General features: G+C 37.1%; 1 protein-coding gene across 5 annotated transcripts in view; it reads right to left on the bottom strand.

The window, feature by feature from the left end:
* Positions 1–20869, bottom strand: part of MSH3 (mutS homolog 3) — a 108872-nt gene that overhangs the window by 27594 nt on the left and 60409 nt on the right. For all 5 annotated transcript variants that reach the window (XM_085321981.1, XM_085321979.1, XM_085321980.1 and 2 more), the window contains 6 exons: positions 16757–16944; positions 14143–14311; positions 10650–10714; positions 9223–9339; positions 6298–6405; positions 2788–2902 (listed from right to left, as the gene is read on the bottom strand). In XM_085321981.1, the coding sequence (XP_085178107.1) occupies positions 2788–2902; positions 6298–6405; positions 9223–9339; positions 10650–10714; positions 14143–14311; positions 16757–16944 (762 nt within the window). The remainder of the gene's footprint in view (positions 1–2787; positions 2903–6297; positions 6406–9222; positions 9340–10649; positions 10715–14142; positions 14312–16756; positions 16945–20869) is intronic.

The following is a 20869-nucleotide window of genomic DNA, read 5'->3' as shown; positions in this document are numbered from 1 at the left end:
ACACATCCAAACAGACTGGCTGTTACAAGAAATCAAGACATTAGAGACTTGACTGCAACACAGATATTGTGAGCAGACTGCATCCAGTCTCTGATTATCACTGTATTTAATCTCAGCAATCCTATGAAAAATGAAATCAAATGTAAGAGCTCATCTCAGCCCTAAGACTCCCCAGAGTACTGAAATAAAAATAAAAGTTTCTTCCTCTGGTGCTAGAAAAGTGCTAATAAATTGTTAAAACTCACCCATGAAGCAATAAAGTTTTCTCAGGGCCTGAATCAAGGCTAGGAAATTAAGTTACAAAAGGACAATCAAACTTTAGACTTTTGCTTTCTACTGTGTATATATACAACAAAATCCAACAAATTATAAACTGATCAAAAGGCAAGACCTTTCACTGCCACATGGGAGGAGCACGGAAAAAAGGACAAGTTGTGCATAACAAACATTAGCCACATTACTTAGGAAACTTGGAAGTGATCAGGCACTATGACAACAAGAACAATATAAGAATCTCTACGGAATAAACCTCATGATCTTTACAGMTCTACTTTTCTATTGTGTTTCCATTCTGTTAATAGAGAGGTAAATAAAATTAACATAAGATTGTCAATTTTATATTATTACTCAGATCATATATGCAATCAGTAACTATTATATGCAAACAGCTGTTTAGCTTTTGCTAAAGAAATCCTTACCCAAAGAAATTCACAATATAGCCAAAACAGACAATGCCATTATCAGRAAGAAAGGCTAGATGTAATGAAATATATATGAGTACAGGGAGAAGAAAACTTAAAATATTTCAGTCCTCAGGATATGGTTTCAATACTGCTACTAAAATTTTGTCAGGGCCACRATTTGGCTCAACACAACAGAATTATAGATAGTTAAAACTAGAGTGAGTTCATCTGTTAAAATTCACAGAACAGCCTTTGCTTGCATCCAGGCAGCCCAAGGATTTGTGAGGCTCAACCCACAAATTTCTTGCATGTGTTTGGTATTCCTCCAGGGTCCTTCCAAGCATGTTCTGTGGCTGGTAGCAGGTTTGCTAAACCAGCTTTCAGAAAACATATGCTGCAGCATCGGACTAGAAAACCCATCTGCCCTTACAATTACACAAAACCATAAGCTAACATCTTATTCAAATTTGTGGCTAAAATTACAAGTAATAAAAGAATTCATGAATATTTTTGGGGGTGGAGGAAAAGAACAAGTTGTTTATGTCATGGCACTCTAAGGAAGCTCTTCCTGAAGTCAGGTATTTTAYAACATTTCAGCTGAAAACATGGCAGGAGAAGCATTTTCCTGCTGATTCAAAAACTTCAGTTTAAAACTAGAGGCATTTTAATAAACTGGATTCCCACCTACTTGTGGCAGAAAAGCAGGAACTCACACCAACAGTGGAAGCAAAGTTGATTTTACTAAGATTACTTGATTTTGTAATATTTAAGACATGGAAATCTAATATTAGAATGTGGATAACAGGGGAAAGTGCAGGATGATTACTGAATGAAATGCTGTATTTTTTGTAAGTGCCATCTGTTGCTTGTTCTGACTTGATGAATAATTTTTAAAATGTTTTCTTTTCACTGACGTACTGCACAGCATCTATATCATCATTTGGCATTTAAAAATATTTTAAGATAAATATATACAAACTTGAATGGAATTTATCACAGCCATATTCCACATTAATGTCTGCTACCTCTAAGTTCACACAGTAGTACAAAAAGGCAGTTGGCATTCGGAAGTAAGTCGCAAACACATTTAATGAAAAAAATCTCAAAATGACGGTTTAAAAGAGAGATTTCAGTTCTCCAGGAAAAAATGAAACAAACTAAAATACGCTCATCAGAAAGAGATATACAGAATAAAATAAGGTAATTTTTTCTACCTCAGGTAACTGCGTATGAATAGTAATTTTAAGTAATTTAKGTCATAAAATTTAGGCAACATTGAATAAAAAGTGCTTACAAGGGCTCCTTCCCCCCACCGCACACATTTTCTTTGACCTATTGACAGCAGTACCAAGCAAGTAGTCGTCGTCTTACTTCTCAACATCATGTTATTTAATTTGCTATGGCAGAACACAATAGGTAGGGGACTTACCGCCTACAAGCTACACAATAGGAAGCTTTATCATTTGTTAATGTAAATGGCTTCTTACACCTAATGTGCAGTCTACAAAATATGCACGATACTACGCAATGAGCAGTCAGAACTACATTGTAAGATTAGTAAATGCTGTATGATTGTAGTAATTCCAAAAATAACGGAAAACACATAATAGACAATTGTCTAAATCTGAGATACCTTAGAAGTAATTTGGAAAACTGAGTCTAAACAGGTGAAACAGAAAGTGTTGCTATTTTGTATATTATATACCCATAGAGAATCAACTAAAAGAAAAGCTCCACAAACTTGAGATTAAAGTTACTGACAATATGTAGACCTCCATGATGACTTTTTTTTTTTAAAAAAGTGTAATTACTCATTTACCTCTCATAAAATAACCATTCAAACTTTCATTTTCCTAATTTTGAGATCACCTTTCTTTTCATTCGTTTATGACATTAAACCTGAATACATTCTGCAGAATGTGTCTGGCTACTTGTTATCAGAAAAAGAACGAAATCCATGTGGTCATGTCTGACAACATTTTTCTAAAATGCAAGCAAGCAGCTAGTTGTGTGATTAAATTATTTTAAATTTTTAGCTCAGAAGTAAATCCTAGAGCCCTTCCATTGAATGATTTTGAAGTTCAGATGATACTGTAGTACTTACTGAAAGGTTAGTGGTGTTTGGAACATACTGATCTTGTTCTCCCAGCAGCACATCAATCACAGGGTGCCTGCCATTTTTTATGATAATTTCTCTCTGATTATCTTGCACAAATGGTCTGCAAAAAGGAAAAGATGTAAATTTCAATGGTTATTCTATCCGACGATTTAGAACTACTCCAATTAAAACCTATGAGGTACAGTCCAAGCTGCAGATTTTTGTGAAAAATTACAAATTAAAGAAATACATTCTTCCAATCAAGTTTCCTCAGTTTCATTCAGCTATAAAAAAAATAGAAGATTTAGAAGATTAGAAGATTTCGATTAGAAGATAAAGAATTTTTTAGAGTATTTTCATAATTTTTTCCTTACCTAGGAAATGTTTTCAGTCATTTATGTATATTCTAAGCAATTAGAAAGATCTACAAAATAAGTAAGTAAAAGTAAAACCACTATTTTCCCACAGACCCTGCTCCAGCARCTCTTCAAAGTTTCACTTTAATAATTTCAGAATTGATTCGTCTGATGAACTAGGCTAGCCTTCTACTTCATCAAGTCTTGGCTGGGGTGTGAGGAATAATAAAAAGTGTATAACTACGGATATCATGACCAATAAAAAAAAATCAAAGACTACAGCATGACAGAGCTGCCGTCTCCTTATGAAGATTTTCAGCATTCCTACCTGACAACTCCCAAACATGTTTAAGAGTCATCACAGTAACTGTCAGCAGAAAGACATGTCAGCTGACACACTGACATGACAGTATTGTTTAAGAAATATATATACAAACTGTATCTATTCTACCTATTTTTCCTCATTCCCCAAACCACACAAGTAATAAAAAAAAGCTGCTTCAAACTGTTCACCTTTCGTAGCTGCAAACCTACCTACATTCAAGGATATTACTAGTAGAACATGTATAATTCAATGCTACGTATCACCTAAAAGTTGTATATTCTCCACAGAGCAAAAATGGAAAATGGCACGTTCAAATAAAATATGACTAAGGTTTTTTTCTGTTCTCTGCAATGCATTTTTTTCTTTTTCAATGTAACTGAAATGCAACATTCACTGGGAGGTAAATGTGGTTTCATGTCTCAGCAACAGCACTCTCCAAAACTAGAAGCACAGGCACTCTGCAATAAGAGCAGTAACTTAGGAAAAGCAGCAGTAGCTGAGAAAGTAGAATACTGGAATAAAGCCACATAATTTTTGGACTGAAAGTTAAGTAACACTTTAGGTAGGCCTTAGAGGGAAGACAAAATGTGGGGWATGTGTTGTTCTTTGAATAGAAGAATTATATGATTACAAAGGAAAATGGAAGAAAAAAATAAATGGCATGTTAGGAAAAAGAATCGCTGAGGAAAGTGGTACAAGTTAAAAATACCATGTTTTTTAGCATGAAGAGATTTCCAGGTGAAACCAATTAGGACAGAGACTTAGCATTTTGGGACAAAGCAAGGATTTTTCACCCCGTCTCTCGGTGGACATGTACTTGCTTGGAAAGTAGCATGCACCTAGCTGCACTGACCCCTGCACCTCTCCACTTCATAACCGAGAGAGATGCCAGCTAAATGACCTGCTTGCTAGTTTAAACTTCTGCCCTCATCTTTGAAAATCATTTCCTCTTTTTAACTGCTCAAGTCTCCTTCCCCATAATTGTGAGAGAGGATGTCGTTTCAGGATGCCATGAGCCTGGCCGACTGCCTACTCTAGCTTCAGACAATAGGRCCGGCAGAGGCAGCAGCAGCTCAGACACAAGCATTCAAAAAGTCCTTCCTGCTCTGTGTTCCCACAGCATGTGCCACGAAGTTTTCAAAAAAAAAAAAAAAAATTAGTGAGCTGCTGTGGAATGCAGTAACATGTTGTTTAGTTATATAATACCTTTTCAACTGCATTCCCTAAAGCTAACGTATCCGCGAGTCTGCAAAACGGCTGCACAGATCTCAGATGATGATGATGCTTAGGCTGCTTATATCATCATCTTTATGTAACTAACTTTGCTGCTTAAGAGCCTYGGCTTTGTACGTCGCCCACGTAAAGAATAAGTGTCCCAGCACAGGGGTCCCAAGATGGTCTGTGAACCCTGTTCCCTCTCCCCAGCAACTGTGTGGAACACCCACATTCCTAACTTCACAGCTCAGTTAAATGCCTCTGGGCAGGGTGGTATGAAATGACCCTCATTTAATCCAAAAACATTCAAGCTCAAAAATACTTAAATTAGCTAATATGGAAGTCCAATCTTTCTTTCAGTAGCCCCCCAAAATTAATTATTGACATCTTTCCTGAGGCTTAACACACTAAAGAACTGTAGTAATTCCTTCTGAAGTTTAACTGAGAAGTCTCCTCCCTGCCAATTTAAAAGCTCTAAGCCACTCCAATATTCAGTGAATTATTTAAAATCCCCATACTGAATTAATCATATTTCAGTTTGTTTTCTCATCTGAGTATATAGAAATAAGCTAGCAATTACTTTCAAAAAGATCTTGATAAGAGGCGCACAAGATCTCAAGGGTCCAGAAGTGATCAATATTAGCTATAATGCAGTATAAAAGCAAAGCATATGTTAGCTGATTTCCCTTCTACCATATATATTTAATGCATGATTTGCTAGGTTTCCAAGAGTTCAAATTTTACCAATTTATATGGTTGTTCCCAAGCAATTGTCCAGTCACTTTTGGCACAGTCTCACAATGAAAACATTTTAAAATAAGTTAAACATAGCACTTTTCAAAAGAGAGTGTATTGAACAGAGAGAGGCAGATGGCTGTGGACTGGAAACCAACCCTTTCTACCGTAACSCCCTGGCAATAGTAACTGCTGGCTCGCAGGACTGCACTCAGCAAGCTGAAGCAGTGGCTTAGTGGTTCACCTCGCTGCAGGATGGCCAAACTCAGKGACCAGCGCCAGGCTGACCTCTGGGCAAGCAGCACCTGCAGGCTCGTGTCTCTCCACCACACAGAGCAGGGCAGAGCGTCCCGGCTGCGAGCCTGGCCTGCACTCCTGGGTCTCGGGCAGGCGAGGCCCACGGCTGATCAGTACTGGCACATTATCCTAGGTGGGACATCGTCACTGCTCTGCAGGGCTGCGTTAATATTCACTTATCTTCACTAGAAGTGCATTTTGGAAACGCGTGCTATATACTTTAAAAGTTAGATATTACAAAGACATTATAAATTCAGATCTCCTTGGAGAAAAAAAAATGGATATTCCAATGTATGGGCATTTCTGCCCAAAGTCTAACAGATATTTATATACATCTCAAGCATCATCTATCAGACTCAAGTCAAACAACAGACAGACCAGAATAAGCTGTCAACTTTAAACTGTATTGTTTACAGATTTTGATTAAGCCTAAAAGTGTTGCTTTGCAAAAACAGGTTAAGTTGAGAGTAGTATAAACAATTTTAATAATACATTTTATTGTACTACACATACTCAAATGAAATTTATTTTTAAATACTCTCTTATAATTCCCAATAAAATCCTAAATACAAATTAAAAATTGATTACCTGCAGTAGTCTCCTTGTTTAGCCACCTGGGCCAACGAGAACAGACAGTCAATAGTTGCTAGGTGACCAATCGCTTTAGACACAGGGTGGTAATGCTCACTGAAATGACTACAGCAAAACAGGGAAAGATAAAAGGAGGAGAAAAACAATTAATTTCATATGGATACATATGCATGGTCAATATATACCCCATGCATGTTTCTCACAGGTTCTTATTCTCTTCTTCAAATCTCCCAGCAATGTATTAAGTGATAACATGAGGACACAATCTTAACCAAGACAGACTTCATGTTCCTGTTGTAACAGCGATTTTTTTTTAAGCACAAAAAAGTAGGGAAAATTAAATTAATTAGCTTGTATTTAAAGGGTCTGCAGTTGAACCTTGCTGCCTAATGAGGTCTATAATATGCTACTGTTTATGACAGTGACAACTGAATCAATCTCAATTGCTAATTTACTTGTACCATAAATTAAAGTCTTTAAAAAAAAAGTGCTGAAACACTGAAGTTGTCTACAATTTCAGTAAAATATGGTTATTATAATAGAAAACTCAAGAATTCATTTTCAGTTTATGGTACTGTTTCCCCCAGTACAATAATGAAGATACCAAGAGAACAGTTTTCAGTAGACTTCAATCTCTTAGCCTTCATGAATTTCTTTTCTCCTTTCCTAGTCTCAAAGAAGTTACAACAGGGAAATATAAAACTACAAACTCTAAACTGGGAAACATAAGAGAAACAGAAGCCATACCAAAGTAGGGGAGAAAAAAAAAGGGGGGTATGAAAAGTAGCAGATCGAAGTGAGGAAAGGTTAACATAGATCTATTCAAACTCCCATGACTAATTTACTGACAAGAGATAYTTAATGAAACTATTTTCATACTATTGCATAGCCAACACAGTAACAGAAGAGTGAACTGGAATGTTTTTCTAGTTCCTACGAACTTAACAGAAGTGTTAAATTAAATTAAATCTCAACCTCGGTTACATCCATGTCACTGCATTCAACAAGAGCTGGGCACTAATGAAAGACATGGGAACATACAGCTGTGCACCACGTGTGGGGCCTGCGGTCTTTACAGAAGTGATGGCAATGCATGAGCCACAAAGGATGGAGCTTAACTTCTACATCTCATGAGGATTTTGAAGGGTTGACAGTAAGACAACAAATTTTAACCTCTACAATGACAGGAAATCTAATACAGCAGTCAGCAACTAATCCTCATAGGTCAGTTTTAGAGTGCAAAGTCATTTTAAAACAGTAGTGTTTCAAAACATTGCTAATGTCTAGGACAGGACTGGMCAACCTGTGGCTCTAGATGGCTGCACACAGATCACAAATACTTCAAGAGTCAATATTCCAGGCCACCGCYACATCATGACTGCCAGCAGGATTATGCTGATGGTTAATCAAAGACTGTCACTGCACACGGAAGAGAATTAACTGAGGCTACTGAGCGCACACTTGCACGTGACAGCTAAATTGCCTGCAGTTACAGAGATCCTACTCACACTACTGTCCCCTCTTCTGGCCTCCACCACAGGTATCCAACCTCTCCGTCCTCAGCAACTGATGCTCCAGCAATAGAGCCTCTTCAGGGAGTTAAGTCAAACAAAATGCACTTGTGTTTTTGTGAGGTCAGCTTAATTCCCACTCTGCTCACTCTCTTGACTGCAGAGATACCAATGTCTGTCCATGAAAGAGGACAGGGGAGGGGAGCAGGTCTGCTGATTTTGACAGCAGTGAGTCTCTACATCAACATAGATGTAACAGCACTGAGGGACTCGCTTTAAAGCCACACGTATGTCTAGCCTGATCCTACCCTGCAACACAGAGGTGGAACCCTGAGGGAAAAACATTATCTGCTGCCATCTGTGAACCAGTGAGAGAGAGCAGCCAGCCCCCATGTTGGATGCCAGAGGAGCTGTACTGCACCTTCTAGAAGTCTGTCAGATGACGATTTTGGAGTGTGGCACCAGGAATTTTGACCACTCCTTTCCAAGAGGTACCTGACAAATTCGCTCTGTCTGTCCAGCACTTCATTCAGTAAACAGAGTAGAACTGATGTTAAAAACAACACAGTCTTTTTTGAAGAAGGCAGGCAAGATCATTAACATATGAGATATACAGTAACTAGAAGGTGAGGAGCAGACTTTGGCAGAAGAACATTTATCTGCAGAAATTTAATGTGATGGTAAATCATAGAGGGTTTCAGCAGTGCCATTTTGAAGATCTTTTAGCGAAAAAGTCAAATAATTTCTTGTGAAACTCTGACCTGATACAAAAAGGTCTCACATGCTGGCCATGATGGACAATAATACTTTGGTTACCTTCTAAAAGAGAAGATTAACAGGCTAATAGGGTTAGCATATGAAATATAAGGCTATAGAAAATCACATTCACCCAAGAGATTGCCTGAATACTTTATTTTTATTTAATTTTTTTTAAAAGCAATGGTACACTTAACACAGAAACCATACTGTATTTCAACTTGTGTTAAAAGTGAATCTGATTAGCTTGTATAATGAATTCTCTTTTCTCTCATTTATCTTGTATTTGAATAATAAAACCACAGGATRCAGTATCATGCATTTATAGTCAGTCGCATTTTCACGTTCTTAGTGCTATGATACTAGTTTTCAAATTCAGAGAGGCATTTTATTTATTTAATACTGTATTTTCATCGGAATTTCAAAGTCTTGTGGAGATATCCCTGCTGGCCTCAGTCTGTAAGAGTCTTTTCTTCAAATACTTTAATTTCAGGGATAGTATTCTAATTTACCATATCTTTCAATTAAGTTCTGCAACAAACCTAATTATCAATTTTCCTATTCTTTCCTAGACAAATATCTTTCTTTTTCTGTTCAAGTAGCAATGAAATAAACAACCAAAGTGATGAAATCTGAATCTACTTTTTAAACTCACTCTAGAAAATTTAGCCATTCAGCGCTGCAGTCAAGGACTAGCTGCTCCCGGAGCTGATTCAGATGTCTGTAATTTTCTATAATAAAAGGAGTGTGGAAACGGCTGACAGCTTTTGTGCTGGAAGAAAAAAAAAAGCCAAATAGGAAATCAAGGTTACTAAGCAATCAGTTATGCCATCTACGTGGAAAATTAGACTAGTTTTCTTATTCTCTGAGCCTTGAAATGGATGTAAAAAAGGAATGTTCTTTTATTATGGTACCAAACTCTATTGATTCCAATATTCTGTATTGTGAATCAAGTGCTTGGTTACCGCACACGGCCAATTCAYAAAGCTTTTAAAATGCTTTTTGCAATGTAGCATATATCACTGAAGTATATAGCTCACAAAACTCTGTTCAGTAACATGCTGCACAAATGGATGACATTTTTTGTGACTAGGTAACATACACAATAAACTCCGAGAAAAAAATTTCCCAAACATAACTTTAAAGAGGAAAACTTAGCAAGTTTATGTGAGACTATTGGTAAGTACAGACTTACCAATGTACGGATAATAGCTTCCATYTGGGGCACTTGTTATTTATTTATATATTTTTATTAAGGGCTCTTTCTGGCATTCCCAGACATTCTTTTACAAGATCTAGATTAGCAGTAATTTGTTCTTCATGGTCTTAGTTCCGGATCGTCTATGTACTTTTAATATTAAGCCTTTGCAAAAGTCAACAGAATAACACTCCAGAGTTCATCTATTTCTGGGTTAGATAACACTAAGGAGCCTCCTTGGCTCTCAAGGACCTAAGTAATGGTCTAGCTGWCTGTGGTCATGCATAACAACATTAAGGTATTGTTTAAGTAATAAAGTAAAAGACTAAGAAAAAAGCTAATTACATAGTTCAGTCCATCTGTTTCATTTACTGTTAAAAGWCTATCTCAAAATTACGCTTAAATAGCACTAATCACAAAAGCAAGTAAAGCCTGTGCATATGAGAGTAAAAGGACATCTTACCGAAACTAAGTTTATTTAGATGCACAAACACACCTTTGCATAGCTACCTTTACATTTCTGAATAAATATAAGAACAACTATGATTTTATGAGATGGGTGGCTTGTACCTACAAATTATAGGTGCAAATTACTCAAGACCATAGTTTTGACACCAAYACTATTTATTTGAAAGACCAATCAAGTAAAACTGTACAAAGTATTTACTGTGTTAAACGTATGTTTCAAGAACCCCGTTTTTTCCTGTTTGCTTTTAACTAAAACTTATTATGACAATAAATTAAGATGACAATTTTGTTTGGTTGATTTTCAGTTTAAAAATAAGAAACACATAGAGAAAGCAGAATATATATGGAATTAGCTTTAATACTAAAAGATATTTTATTTTTGCTTACGTATTAGAATATGAAGACATTTCACATACCTGCTAACCATAACCCACGTAGATGGCACAGAAGATACAAGGGAATTCTTGACTTCTATCAAAAACTAAAATAAACAGAAATATAGTATTACACATCATAGTTAATTAGGGAGACTACAGAAACATATTCTTCAGCTATGAACAACTCTGCATGTATCAGAGGAAAACCACCTTAAACCAGCCTGAAAAGACTGTGCAGGCCACAAATTGACAAAGCTCTTTTTYCCACCAAAAGTGAATTATGATGTACACTACATTTCTACTGAAAGAGTAGCTCCTTTCCTGAGCTGTCCTCTGCCCTGCTGTGCTGCTGTTGCCTCTTCTCTTTCTATTCCTCCAACCACTAACACGCTCTCTTCACCTCCCTTCCTACCAAGTCAAGCCAGACCAAAACTAGTAAATCYTGCTTACCTGATCATGACCTGGCCTGGTACAGAACTGGCACACAACTCATTCGCACAGACTCTGCGCTATACGTCACCTGTGGCGAGGCTGCTCCTTATCAGTGAGACGTGCCTTGCTGGCTAGGGATCAGGGATTCATCCTCAGCCACTGTTACCCATGACATTTCACAAACAAGAGCTCAAAACCTCGAATGCTAGCACTGTATCCAAAGTACATTTCTAATTCAGATCCACTGGGACAGGGAAGGGAAGGGAACGGGGAAAACAGTAGTAATGGTAAGAGGCTTAGAGCAGGGAAAATTATATAATGTGCTTACTGCAGTGCCTTACATGATTCATGTCRGTTATCTTTATAACATTAGCCTGAAGTGTTAAGACTTGAAAGAATTGAGGCATTCTCAAATAAAAGAATTCAGCCGCAAAATGAATTCCTAGCAGAGATTAGATTAACCTGGAACCAGATCACCTTTACAGCAAATCATCAGACTCTCATCTAACAAAATTTTTCTACTACAGTCAGTACGATTTAGATAAAACCTTCCCCACATCAACAGCACTGCCAGTAGTCACCTTCAGGTATAAACAAGAGAAATCCAAACACGAGCACAAGACTTCACAAAGGACATAATACACTAGTTCACCTAAGAAGCCTTTAAAATGCTTGATACAGTGGAAACCCTGAAATTGCATAATACATATTGGATAAAAAGGCTGAAAACAGGTAGAAGCAGAGATCTGCAAAGATTTGAAAACTGAGAAGAGCTAACCACTGCTACCACTAGTGTCGGCGCTGCTGCTGTGTTGGTATTACAGCTTTTTCTAAAGTCATTCTAAGACAATTATATACGCTACATCGATAAAGCGGAAGAAAGCAAACCACACCATGTTTATGTCTATCCTGGAGGCCTGACTGAGCTCAAACCAGCCTGAATTAACACATTCAGTTCGATTGTCTGCTTAGTCTGTACAGCGACTGAGGAACAAGCAAGAGACTGTGATCTCCYTCAAACCAGTGAAAGCATTAGCTTTTTCATCCTTTAATTCTTAGCTTTATTAGATAAATAATTGCTGTAACCAACAAACTTGAACCAAAACACTGCTAATGCCGTACACAAACCAAACACTGCCAAGGACAGCAATTTCTCTCTAATCCYTGCTTGAAACACATAGCATTGCTATCTAACTGGACTATCTATGCTATCTAGCTGTCCACTAACTGGGCAGCTCTCTGTCCTGTTTAGTGGCTACAATGAATTACATTAGAAGTCTGGAAACAAAAGATAAGATAGATATGGGTGTAACCTCATATTTTGGAAAGAAGGTATGTGTCAACTGGAGCTTCATCAGAGCTCCAACAGGAACTTCATACCAAATGTAAGTTAACAACCTGTGGGCTGACTCTCAAAATCTAACCACGTATTCATAATTATGGGTGTGGGAGCACACATTAAATACCTAATAATTTAATTTTGGTTGTCTCCAAGAAGGCCTTTCCCTAAATACATGTTCTGAGTGGGGAGATGCATAGAAGTTGTTCCCCTGCAGCATCCCTCTCTTCCAGCAGCAACAGACCATAAACCTGCTTCTGCACAAGTCTGTTCTTCAGAAGTGTTTGAATACAAGAACTTCAGAATATACTATACAGATCCAGAGCTGAAAGAGAACTCAATTCAAAAGAGCTTTTTCCTATACCTGTGCTCTGYTCTTCCCAAACAATTCCCTTACCATCAGTTTCATGCCTTTTGTGCCTTTCCTTACATCATTGCCCATCTTCTGCAATCTTTCCCCTGCTGCCCCTTTTGATGTCCCTGAAACATCCACACCAGATGTAATTATATAATAGTATCCATAATCTCTTCAGCTCCTTTTAAGCATATACCAAGACAGATCTCTGTCTACAATGGTTTCTGAGCTGTCTGCTGCTACAAAGTCCTCCTCTCTAAAAATCTCCACAGTGAATGGCAGTTTTTAAATATTCTCCAGTGGAGTTCGCATCTTTCCGCCTGCCCCCACTCTCCTCTTCTTTTGAGCAAGTCGTCTTCTTTCCTCCACAAAGGTGTCTTCCTCCCCCCCTCAAACCTTCTCCTCTAACACAAACCTTTTAACTCCTGACTGCTGACAAGTCTACTCAACCCACTGACTACGTTTCCTTGCTGCTCAACTTCACCATCAAAAGAACTATTCACCTGAAGTCTTTATCAAATGCTGCTATATCTAATTCCTCCATTACTGCACACTTCCTCACTTTGAGTACCACCTTTCTGCCTCCTGCCATGTCTCTTTGGCCTGTCTCAGTCTTCTAGTTTGCCAGCAGGACAGTAGGCTGCTATTAGCTCTTTCCATCCCTGCCATCACTTTTACTCCAAACTCTCATTCTATTTTCTCCCTCCTTCTCAGTCTCCATTTCTGTTCTCTAGTATATGAGTTTTTCCCCAAGATTTCTTCCTCTCAGTTTCAAAGTGACAACACTGAACAATGTTACCTCATTGCTCCTTTCAGCTCCCCCAACAAACCTGGGTGGATCTGTCATCCCTTTTTTTGTGTTGAGCTTGTCAGCTCACTAGAGCACAGCCTGTTCAAACTTTCACACAAATGCTCCGGTTCACAACCACTGCTTTTAAGAATTAAAAGTAGTAAAAAAMCACTTATCATTCTTTAATACTGTTCCTCTTCTCTCCCATCTTTCAAGTTACAGTCTTAAATACTACTCAGAAAAAAATCATTCTACCATTCTTCAAATTAACTTAATGCTATATTTCCTCAAGATTTGCTGAAGATATTTCAGCACATAATAGCCACATAATTAACTTTGCAAATATATATGTATTTTTACAGATACAGAAAAGCAAAGCATTACTGAACCAAATTCAATTGCAGTAAGTGTTTTTATTCTTTAGATCACTAAAATAACAGAGTAAAACAAAAAACAATGGCACTATCAGAATAATGTTATTCAAAGTTGTACAAGAGAGTATTTTCAAATGACCTCATCAACTATCATGCTACATGAAAAGACTCCTACCAAGTCTAAGTCTTAAGGTAATTTCCAGACACACAAGGATACAGYTGTACAAAAGACACTATATTACCTCTTGACCAGAAACTGTAACATACTCTGCAGAAGGATTCTTTATCTGTTTACGTATTTCCAGCTGATGTAGTTGGATTTTAGAAAGCACATCCAAGATTTCCTCTTTCCTCTTTTTGATGACAGGGAATTCTGTAAGGTCTTTGAAGAGTTGAGTTTTATCTCCAGACCTATCCACAGAAAATATAAGATAAAATAATAATAAAAGCAAAGATGCATTCCCTATTTCTACTGTGCTTTATACATTATTCTCACTTAACACTAGCTTTACACCCACCTAAATACAGCTTTTCTAATATCTCATTGTGCGTACAGCACATGTATCAAAAGTTGCCATACACATTCAGTATATAACTAGGCTACACCAGACCAAAAGAACTTTTTCAATACTAACAAATATCTCTGTTCTTTCCTTTTTACTCTACCACATTACATCCCTTATTCTGTCCCAAACCCTGCCAAGTCTTCTTCTTGTCTCATCACAATTTGAATCCTCCAGCTTTGTTTGTTCTCCCTTGGCCAAGCAGGACATGATAGACAGATCCTTTCTCTCTTGCTCTGTAGCCTAGAATGCAATTGTTGCCTCAAGCTGGAGCATCCCAAAYGCAGACAAAATCTTGTTCACCATTAAATGTGAAGCTCTAGATAATCTCTGTACAACACATGAACAGAGATTTTGCCCGAGAACGATACTACAACTGGAACCAGCTACCAGACAGGTAACACAGAGCTAAACTTTGATTTCTGATTACGTGGACATAATCATTATATAAGTCACAGTAAAGTCACCATTTTAAAATACAGTAATAATTTTTAGAAACRATTTTTGCTAATTAGACCTGTTTCCATGGCAATGAGAGGAAAAAGATAGCTAGTAGCCAGAAACTGATGGTGAAGATTGTCACTCCAATGTGATAACTGCCTACCAAAATCTAAAAGTTGACAGTTTGAAAAAATAAAAACAAAACACCACCCCCCCATGAAAACTCTGAAAACATGTTTTGAAAAGCACAACAGATATAGATATACACATACTTTTGTGTGTATGTGTGTACGCACACACATATATATACATGTACATGYCTGTAGACATGTACATATGTCTAAAATTTGTCATCAGAATTACACTAAAGCAAGGTTTTTCAGCACAAATAATATTGCCACACAAGTCTGAGACAAAGTCCAAAAGGTAGGTTATTCAAAGTCATCTAAAATAAATTCAATTAAAATCTCTGCATTCTGCAGATGAAAATATGTTCTATTTATACTATTRTATTTTCTGTTTAAAGTATACTCTATTCATCATCAAACAATGACAGAAAAATAAATTTTAAGAACTGCCTACAGTAAATCTGGAATCATTAAGAYAAAGTCTGCTTTGTCATAACCTGCCACAACTATAATTGGATGCCACATATCAGTAAAAATCTCATAATCTCRCCTGTCGAAGGGGGAAAGCAAATATTTCTACTCTGTTCAACTTCAAAATTAATAGGCCTCATGGTTGTCTTTGATTCGGGAGCGAATAAAAAAAAAAATCTAGACTTTATATCTGTAATTTTTTTCTATCTCAATAGGAGAAAGGTAAAACGATCTCATAAATAAAATAAAAGTTTATTTTTAATCTGTTAGAAAAAAAACTTGATTCATCACTTTGCTCCCTCAATATAAATATACATTAAACCCTTATATTGCATCTTTCAAARAACCTCCAAGTATATCATAGTAATTAAATCTTACGTTACATGTACAGAAATGTTCAAKAAAGGTAAATGAAACTTGCTCACAGCAGGATAGCTTAGGAGATCTCAATGTAAAGCTCATGACATTCATTTTGTGTTTAGAATGTCCTTGCAACATGTTTTATAAACAAAACCACATTGAAAGGAGATCAAAAACTTGCAAAGTCAAGTACTCAAAAGTTGGCTGTGCAGGCCAAATATGCTTCTCTTATGCACAGCACCATGAAAGAATCTTTTATTTCTTCTGAAAGACTGACTTTTACTGGCCCCAAGATCCACCTCTTAAATTCTGTCCCTCACAGGCTTTTATATCTCTCTCCCTTACTGAACTCATGTTCTTGCTTTATCGTTCTGCATCTTTTCCCTCTTGCCTTATTCTTCCTGTGCTTAGAAGTAGGATCTAGGGATAACAATGGAGGCAGCAGTTCTTCAGAAGAAACGGTATAYAATAAATTACTTAAAGACATTATATCTTATAATATATTTTTATTCAAGTCTTGCATCCTCTTCCTTTTTGCATTTTTTTTTCTTCCCCTCTTTGGGATAAGAAAGGACAGAATTAAGGTGACAGGGCATACAGCCTCCATACCTTCAGCTTTCTCATCTAAGATTACAAGCACCCTCTTGCTCACAAGAAGATTGAGTAAGCAGTACAGGGCAAAATATTTGCCTCCACTGTTTAACTTTAAAAACATAATATAAACTTCAGAAAATAGCTTCTGCTTTAACTATAAGCAACTGTACACATATAAAACAAAAAATATAAAACTAAGACGTATCAAAACAAGATGTGTAATTTGTATAACACTGAGTACATTCAGAGTGTCAGAATGCTTATGAGGCATGGAAAATTCACCTATTTTCTCTACTTACTTGGCTCCTTCTTCATTAAGTATCTTTAAATAATGTTTTACTGGAGAGAGAAGTTCTGGGATTTCCAACAGTGTGTTTTGTAAAAGAGGACTTTTCACATGAGAATGAATGACTGGAACAAGGGCTTGAATTTCCAACTCCAGACGAGACAGTGTGCTGACTATCAAGAAGAACTCTTGGGTTGAACACTGAGAAGGGAAACAATGTCTAAATCATTACAATATATTTTATTTTCACTATATCCTGCTTTTAAAAAAATATCAGACAAAATATATTTAAAGTACACACACTGTATTGCAACTATACAATCTTACCACATTCAAAAGGTTAATAAGACATGCTAATTGTTTTAGCCATTGTCCTTAGGAATCAGTCAAGCACAGATTTCTGTTATTCATGTTGTCAGATGAATATATACATAGCAGACAAAATAAAKACCAGAAATATGGGCTAATAATGCACAAACAGCAAGTAAGCAGGTTGAGCAATTTCGTGAGTACCACAACTTGTCCATGAGGGCCTGTGCGCCTGAGTGCTCTCATCTGATTCCTCAGGCTGCAGTTTTGGCAAGAGAGGATTTGGAAAGGCAAGGGTAGGGACACAGAGAGAGAGAGTTTTGGAACAACACAGAAAGAAAAGAGAGAAAAAAAATACAGCAAGAGGAATCCAGCAGTCACTGCTCAAAGTGCTTGCTGTTATTCTCAACTTTAGTCTCTGGCTGTTACACCCAGGTCTATGTGATGAGATGGACTCTAACTCCATGGGATGGGGCTCCATCTGCATATTTCTGGATAAGAAATTGAGGATAAAGAACTCACTAAATCAGTCTTCATCTATCATCTTCTCCTCACAAGAGAAGTACRAAAGAGATTCTCCTATCTCCTTTATGCAGTTGGCCAGGGCATCACCAAAAAGGAATCCCCCAGAGCACTCCTCAGAGCCAAGGGAAATAACTCACAACGCTTTCATAGATTGCTTCCTGACACCCACGGAGTTAGGAAAAACAAATAGGGATTCCTTTTAAGCAGCAACTTGCCAGAGAGAAACAACTTGCAAACTCTTCTCTCTCTCTCTCTCTCTCTCTTTTTTTTTAAACGTATTAATATCAACTTCTGATGCAGCTCAGATATTTTGCTATCAAATTCTACTCCTCAGTGTCGGCAGAGGCTGTTACCTTTGGCTCATTTTCAAGAATTAGCCATCAGGGCCAGGATTTTGCTAAGTAGCTAACAACCCTAAAACAAAACAACTTACCTCCTGCCACATTCCTACCTCTCCCTTTCTGGTTTCCTATTCAACATTCAGTTACCTAAGTTCCTCATGCCTTATCTGGAAACTGAGTAATACTCATTCTCTCTCTGAAATTGCYTTTATAGAAGTAAGTTTGCATTTGTGCAACACTGATATTTGCATGCCAAATGAAAGCCTAGCCCTCAGACACTTAATGCCTTCAAACCCTGCTGAGTTCAGCTAGACTCCAGGATGTTCAGAAAGTTTGGAAAAAGTTCTCCACAAATAATTACGCTGATGCTTTTTCATAGGTTACTGATCCATAGGAATAGTTTGCATTCAGTCCTCTGAATTTCACTATTGGTCGATTAACAACACTGAAAAAAAAAMCAATTTATTTTCCTCACCTGCCCTGAGGATGCAAGGAAAGGAGCAGGATATAGTGAACACAAAGGTGCCTTTATTCTGTGTTCTCTGTCAGCCATATTTGTTGCCTCTTTCTCTTCCTACATTTTTCTCTCTCCTTCCTAGGCAACATACAGTCTGGAATTTGATTTCTGGTCAGTATATTGTGATAATAATTACATCACCAATCACAGCACATGCAGGCTTCAGTGAAGCAGCATTTTATAAAACACATGTGATTTTTTATTTCATCACTTAGTTCTCTCAATTTTTTCTCCAGAAGTAATTTTCTGTTTCTCTCTTCCCTCTCCATGCCCTTATGTAAAAAACAAAAGTAATTCTCCCATCTATTACGTTGTGGCTAACTTCTCTTCCCACACATGGAAKCAGGTATTAAGAAAAAACTGGGTTAGAAACAAACATCAACTCTCTCTYTCTCCCCAAATATGTTAATCCTGAGATAAATTTGCTCAGTASTGCCTACTAGCCCTTCAGAACATGAAGACTGGCTAACCCAACCTTCTGAAAAAAATCATAAAACATAGAACTCAAGTACACTGCAGTTACAGTCTTAACTGTGTTCTCATTAAATACGCATCAACGTTGTGACCAGTGATGGAGGAGCAGCCCCTGTGCAGTACAAACACAGAACAAAAAGGCATATAAACCTGCAGCCCTGGCAATCTGCTACAGATGCTGGAAGTTGTAAGCAACTGTCAACAATAAGGCCAGAAGGAAAAATTTTAAGGTTAATTGCAGTGTTTACTTATACTTGTTCTATCATGAAGGCTACGAAACAAAAATCAAAGAAAAGTCATTCTCAACTATTTAAAATACATTCTATCACACAGGTCAGTAAATGCGTTGAAAGTGATCAAAAAGCCAAAGTCTTTTAGATACTCTCCAGCAAATCTGAAACACAGCTGCACGCAACAGAACAGAACTCATTATTACCTGCCAGGTAAGGTAGAGAGACTAGAGAGACTACTATGGAATTTAATCACAACATTTCAGAAGGTCAGAGAACTAAGATTACCTTCTGAAAGTTTTTGGAAACCTTAAGATTATCATTCCTTCAGGTCTGTGGATGGAGAAGGACGTTGAAGACAGAGACCCGTTAGATGGTCTCCCTACAAACGCTCAGTTCTTCTGTATGAGTTTTCTTTTGTCTAGTCTTGGGCTTTTAATATTCCAAGAAACTATATGCTTACCACTTCCATTCAGAAACTAATCCACAGAGCACTAAATCTCATCACATAAAAGTTTTGTCTGATAGCCTAAATTTTCCTTCCATTAAATTAAACCCAATACCTCCAGTTTTACTCTTTTGTATTACACTAAGTAATTCCACTCCCTCTTTGTTGTCAACATCCTTCAGATATCTCTAAACCTTCTGTTCTCCTTTTAATCATCAATTTAACTAAACTATAATCTTTTAATCTTTCTTTATAAATCAATCCATTACTTAGCTTCGTGAAAACTTTTGTTCTCCTGTGTGCTTGCTGCAATTTATCAACATCTTTCTGATAATCTGGAACTTACTTATACTATCCTATAAAAGCTCTGACACCAAAATAAAACAAAATAATGTGGCCATAAATCTGGCAATAGCATTTGAAGTCAAAACACACAGGAAAGGTCTGAAAGACTACACAAATGAAAATGATAAATCCAGGCTTTTACACCAAGTCAAAGTAAAATATGGTATGACTGAGTGCATCATCATGATGAACCTTGACAGAGATAAAATATAAAATTCTGCAAGACTTCACTTGACTACAAAATACACTCAAGGAGGCAAAGGCTGAAGCTTCGCCATGCAAACTGCACAGAAGGTTCTTGACAGATAGTATGAAGTAAATCATAGGAAAAGAAACTAGAACAAATATGGACAGCAAGAAATRAATCAACTGAACAGGTGGGATTCCCCCCGCCCTCCAATTAGTCTTCAAGAAAAGCAGTCAAATAAGGAATTAGCTAGCACAYTGTCTGTAATAGAGTGGGATAGGGGAAAAATTTTAAGAATGCACACGAACATCTCTTTGGCCTTCAATAGAAAGAACAAGCTAGAGTCAAGGCAGTTTCACTTACGAAAGATGAGCAGAGAAAAATTTTAAAAAGCTATCACCATGTACAAAAGACTTGGAATAATTCTGAAAGTTATCTTGAGATTTCTTAAAGGATGCTTAATGAACATGCTGAAGTACCTCACAGCAACTCTAGCCTGGCTACACACCCCCAGAACGATCATCCAAGAATTAAACCTACGTGCTTATACTAGAAGCTACAGCCTACAGTATCTTTGAAAAATGGGAAATTTGTGCTTTACTGAAAACAAGTTTGCTGAACACATAGTTCCTAAGAAAGGTGATGAACACATTCCTTGTGCTTGTTCAGAGTATTACTGTTTCCCCTGGCTTGATTTTAGTAACACTGCAGGACTTTGCATCTAAAATTTAATGGCTCCACTGTAGAACT

This window comes from Rhea americana, unplaced genomic scaffold (assembly GCF_003343005.1).
Source record: "Rhea americana isolate MKP2758 unplaced genomic scaffold, rheAme1 scaffold_74, whole genome shotgun sequence".
NCBI lineage: Eukaryota > Metazoa > Chordata > Aves > Rheiformes > Rheidae > Rhea > Rhea americana.
The sequence above is the reverse complement of the archived record's forward strand: the minus strand, read 5'-3'. Positions and strand labels throughout refer to the sequence as shown.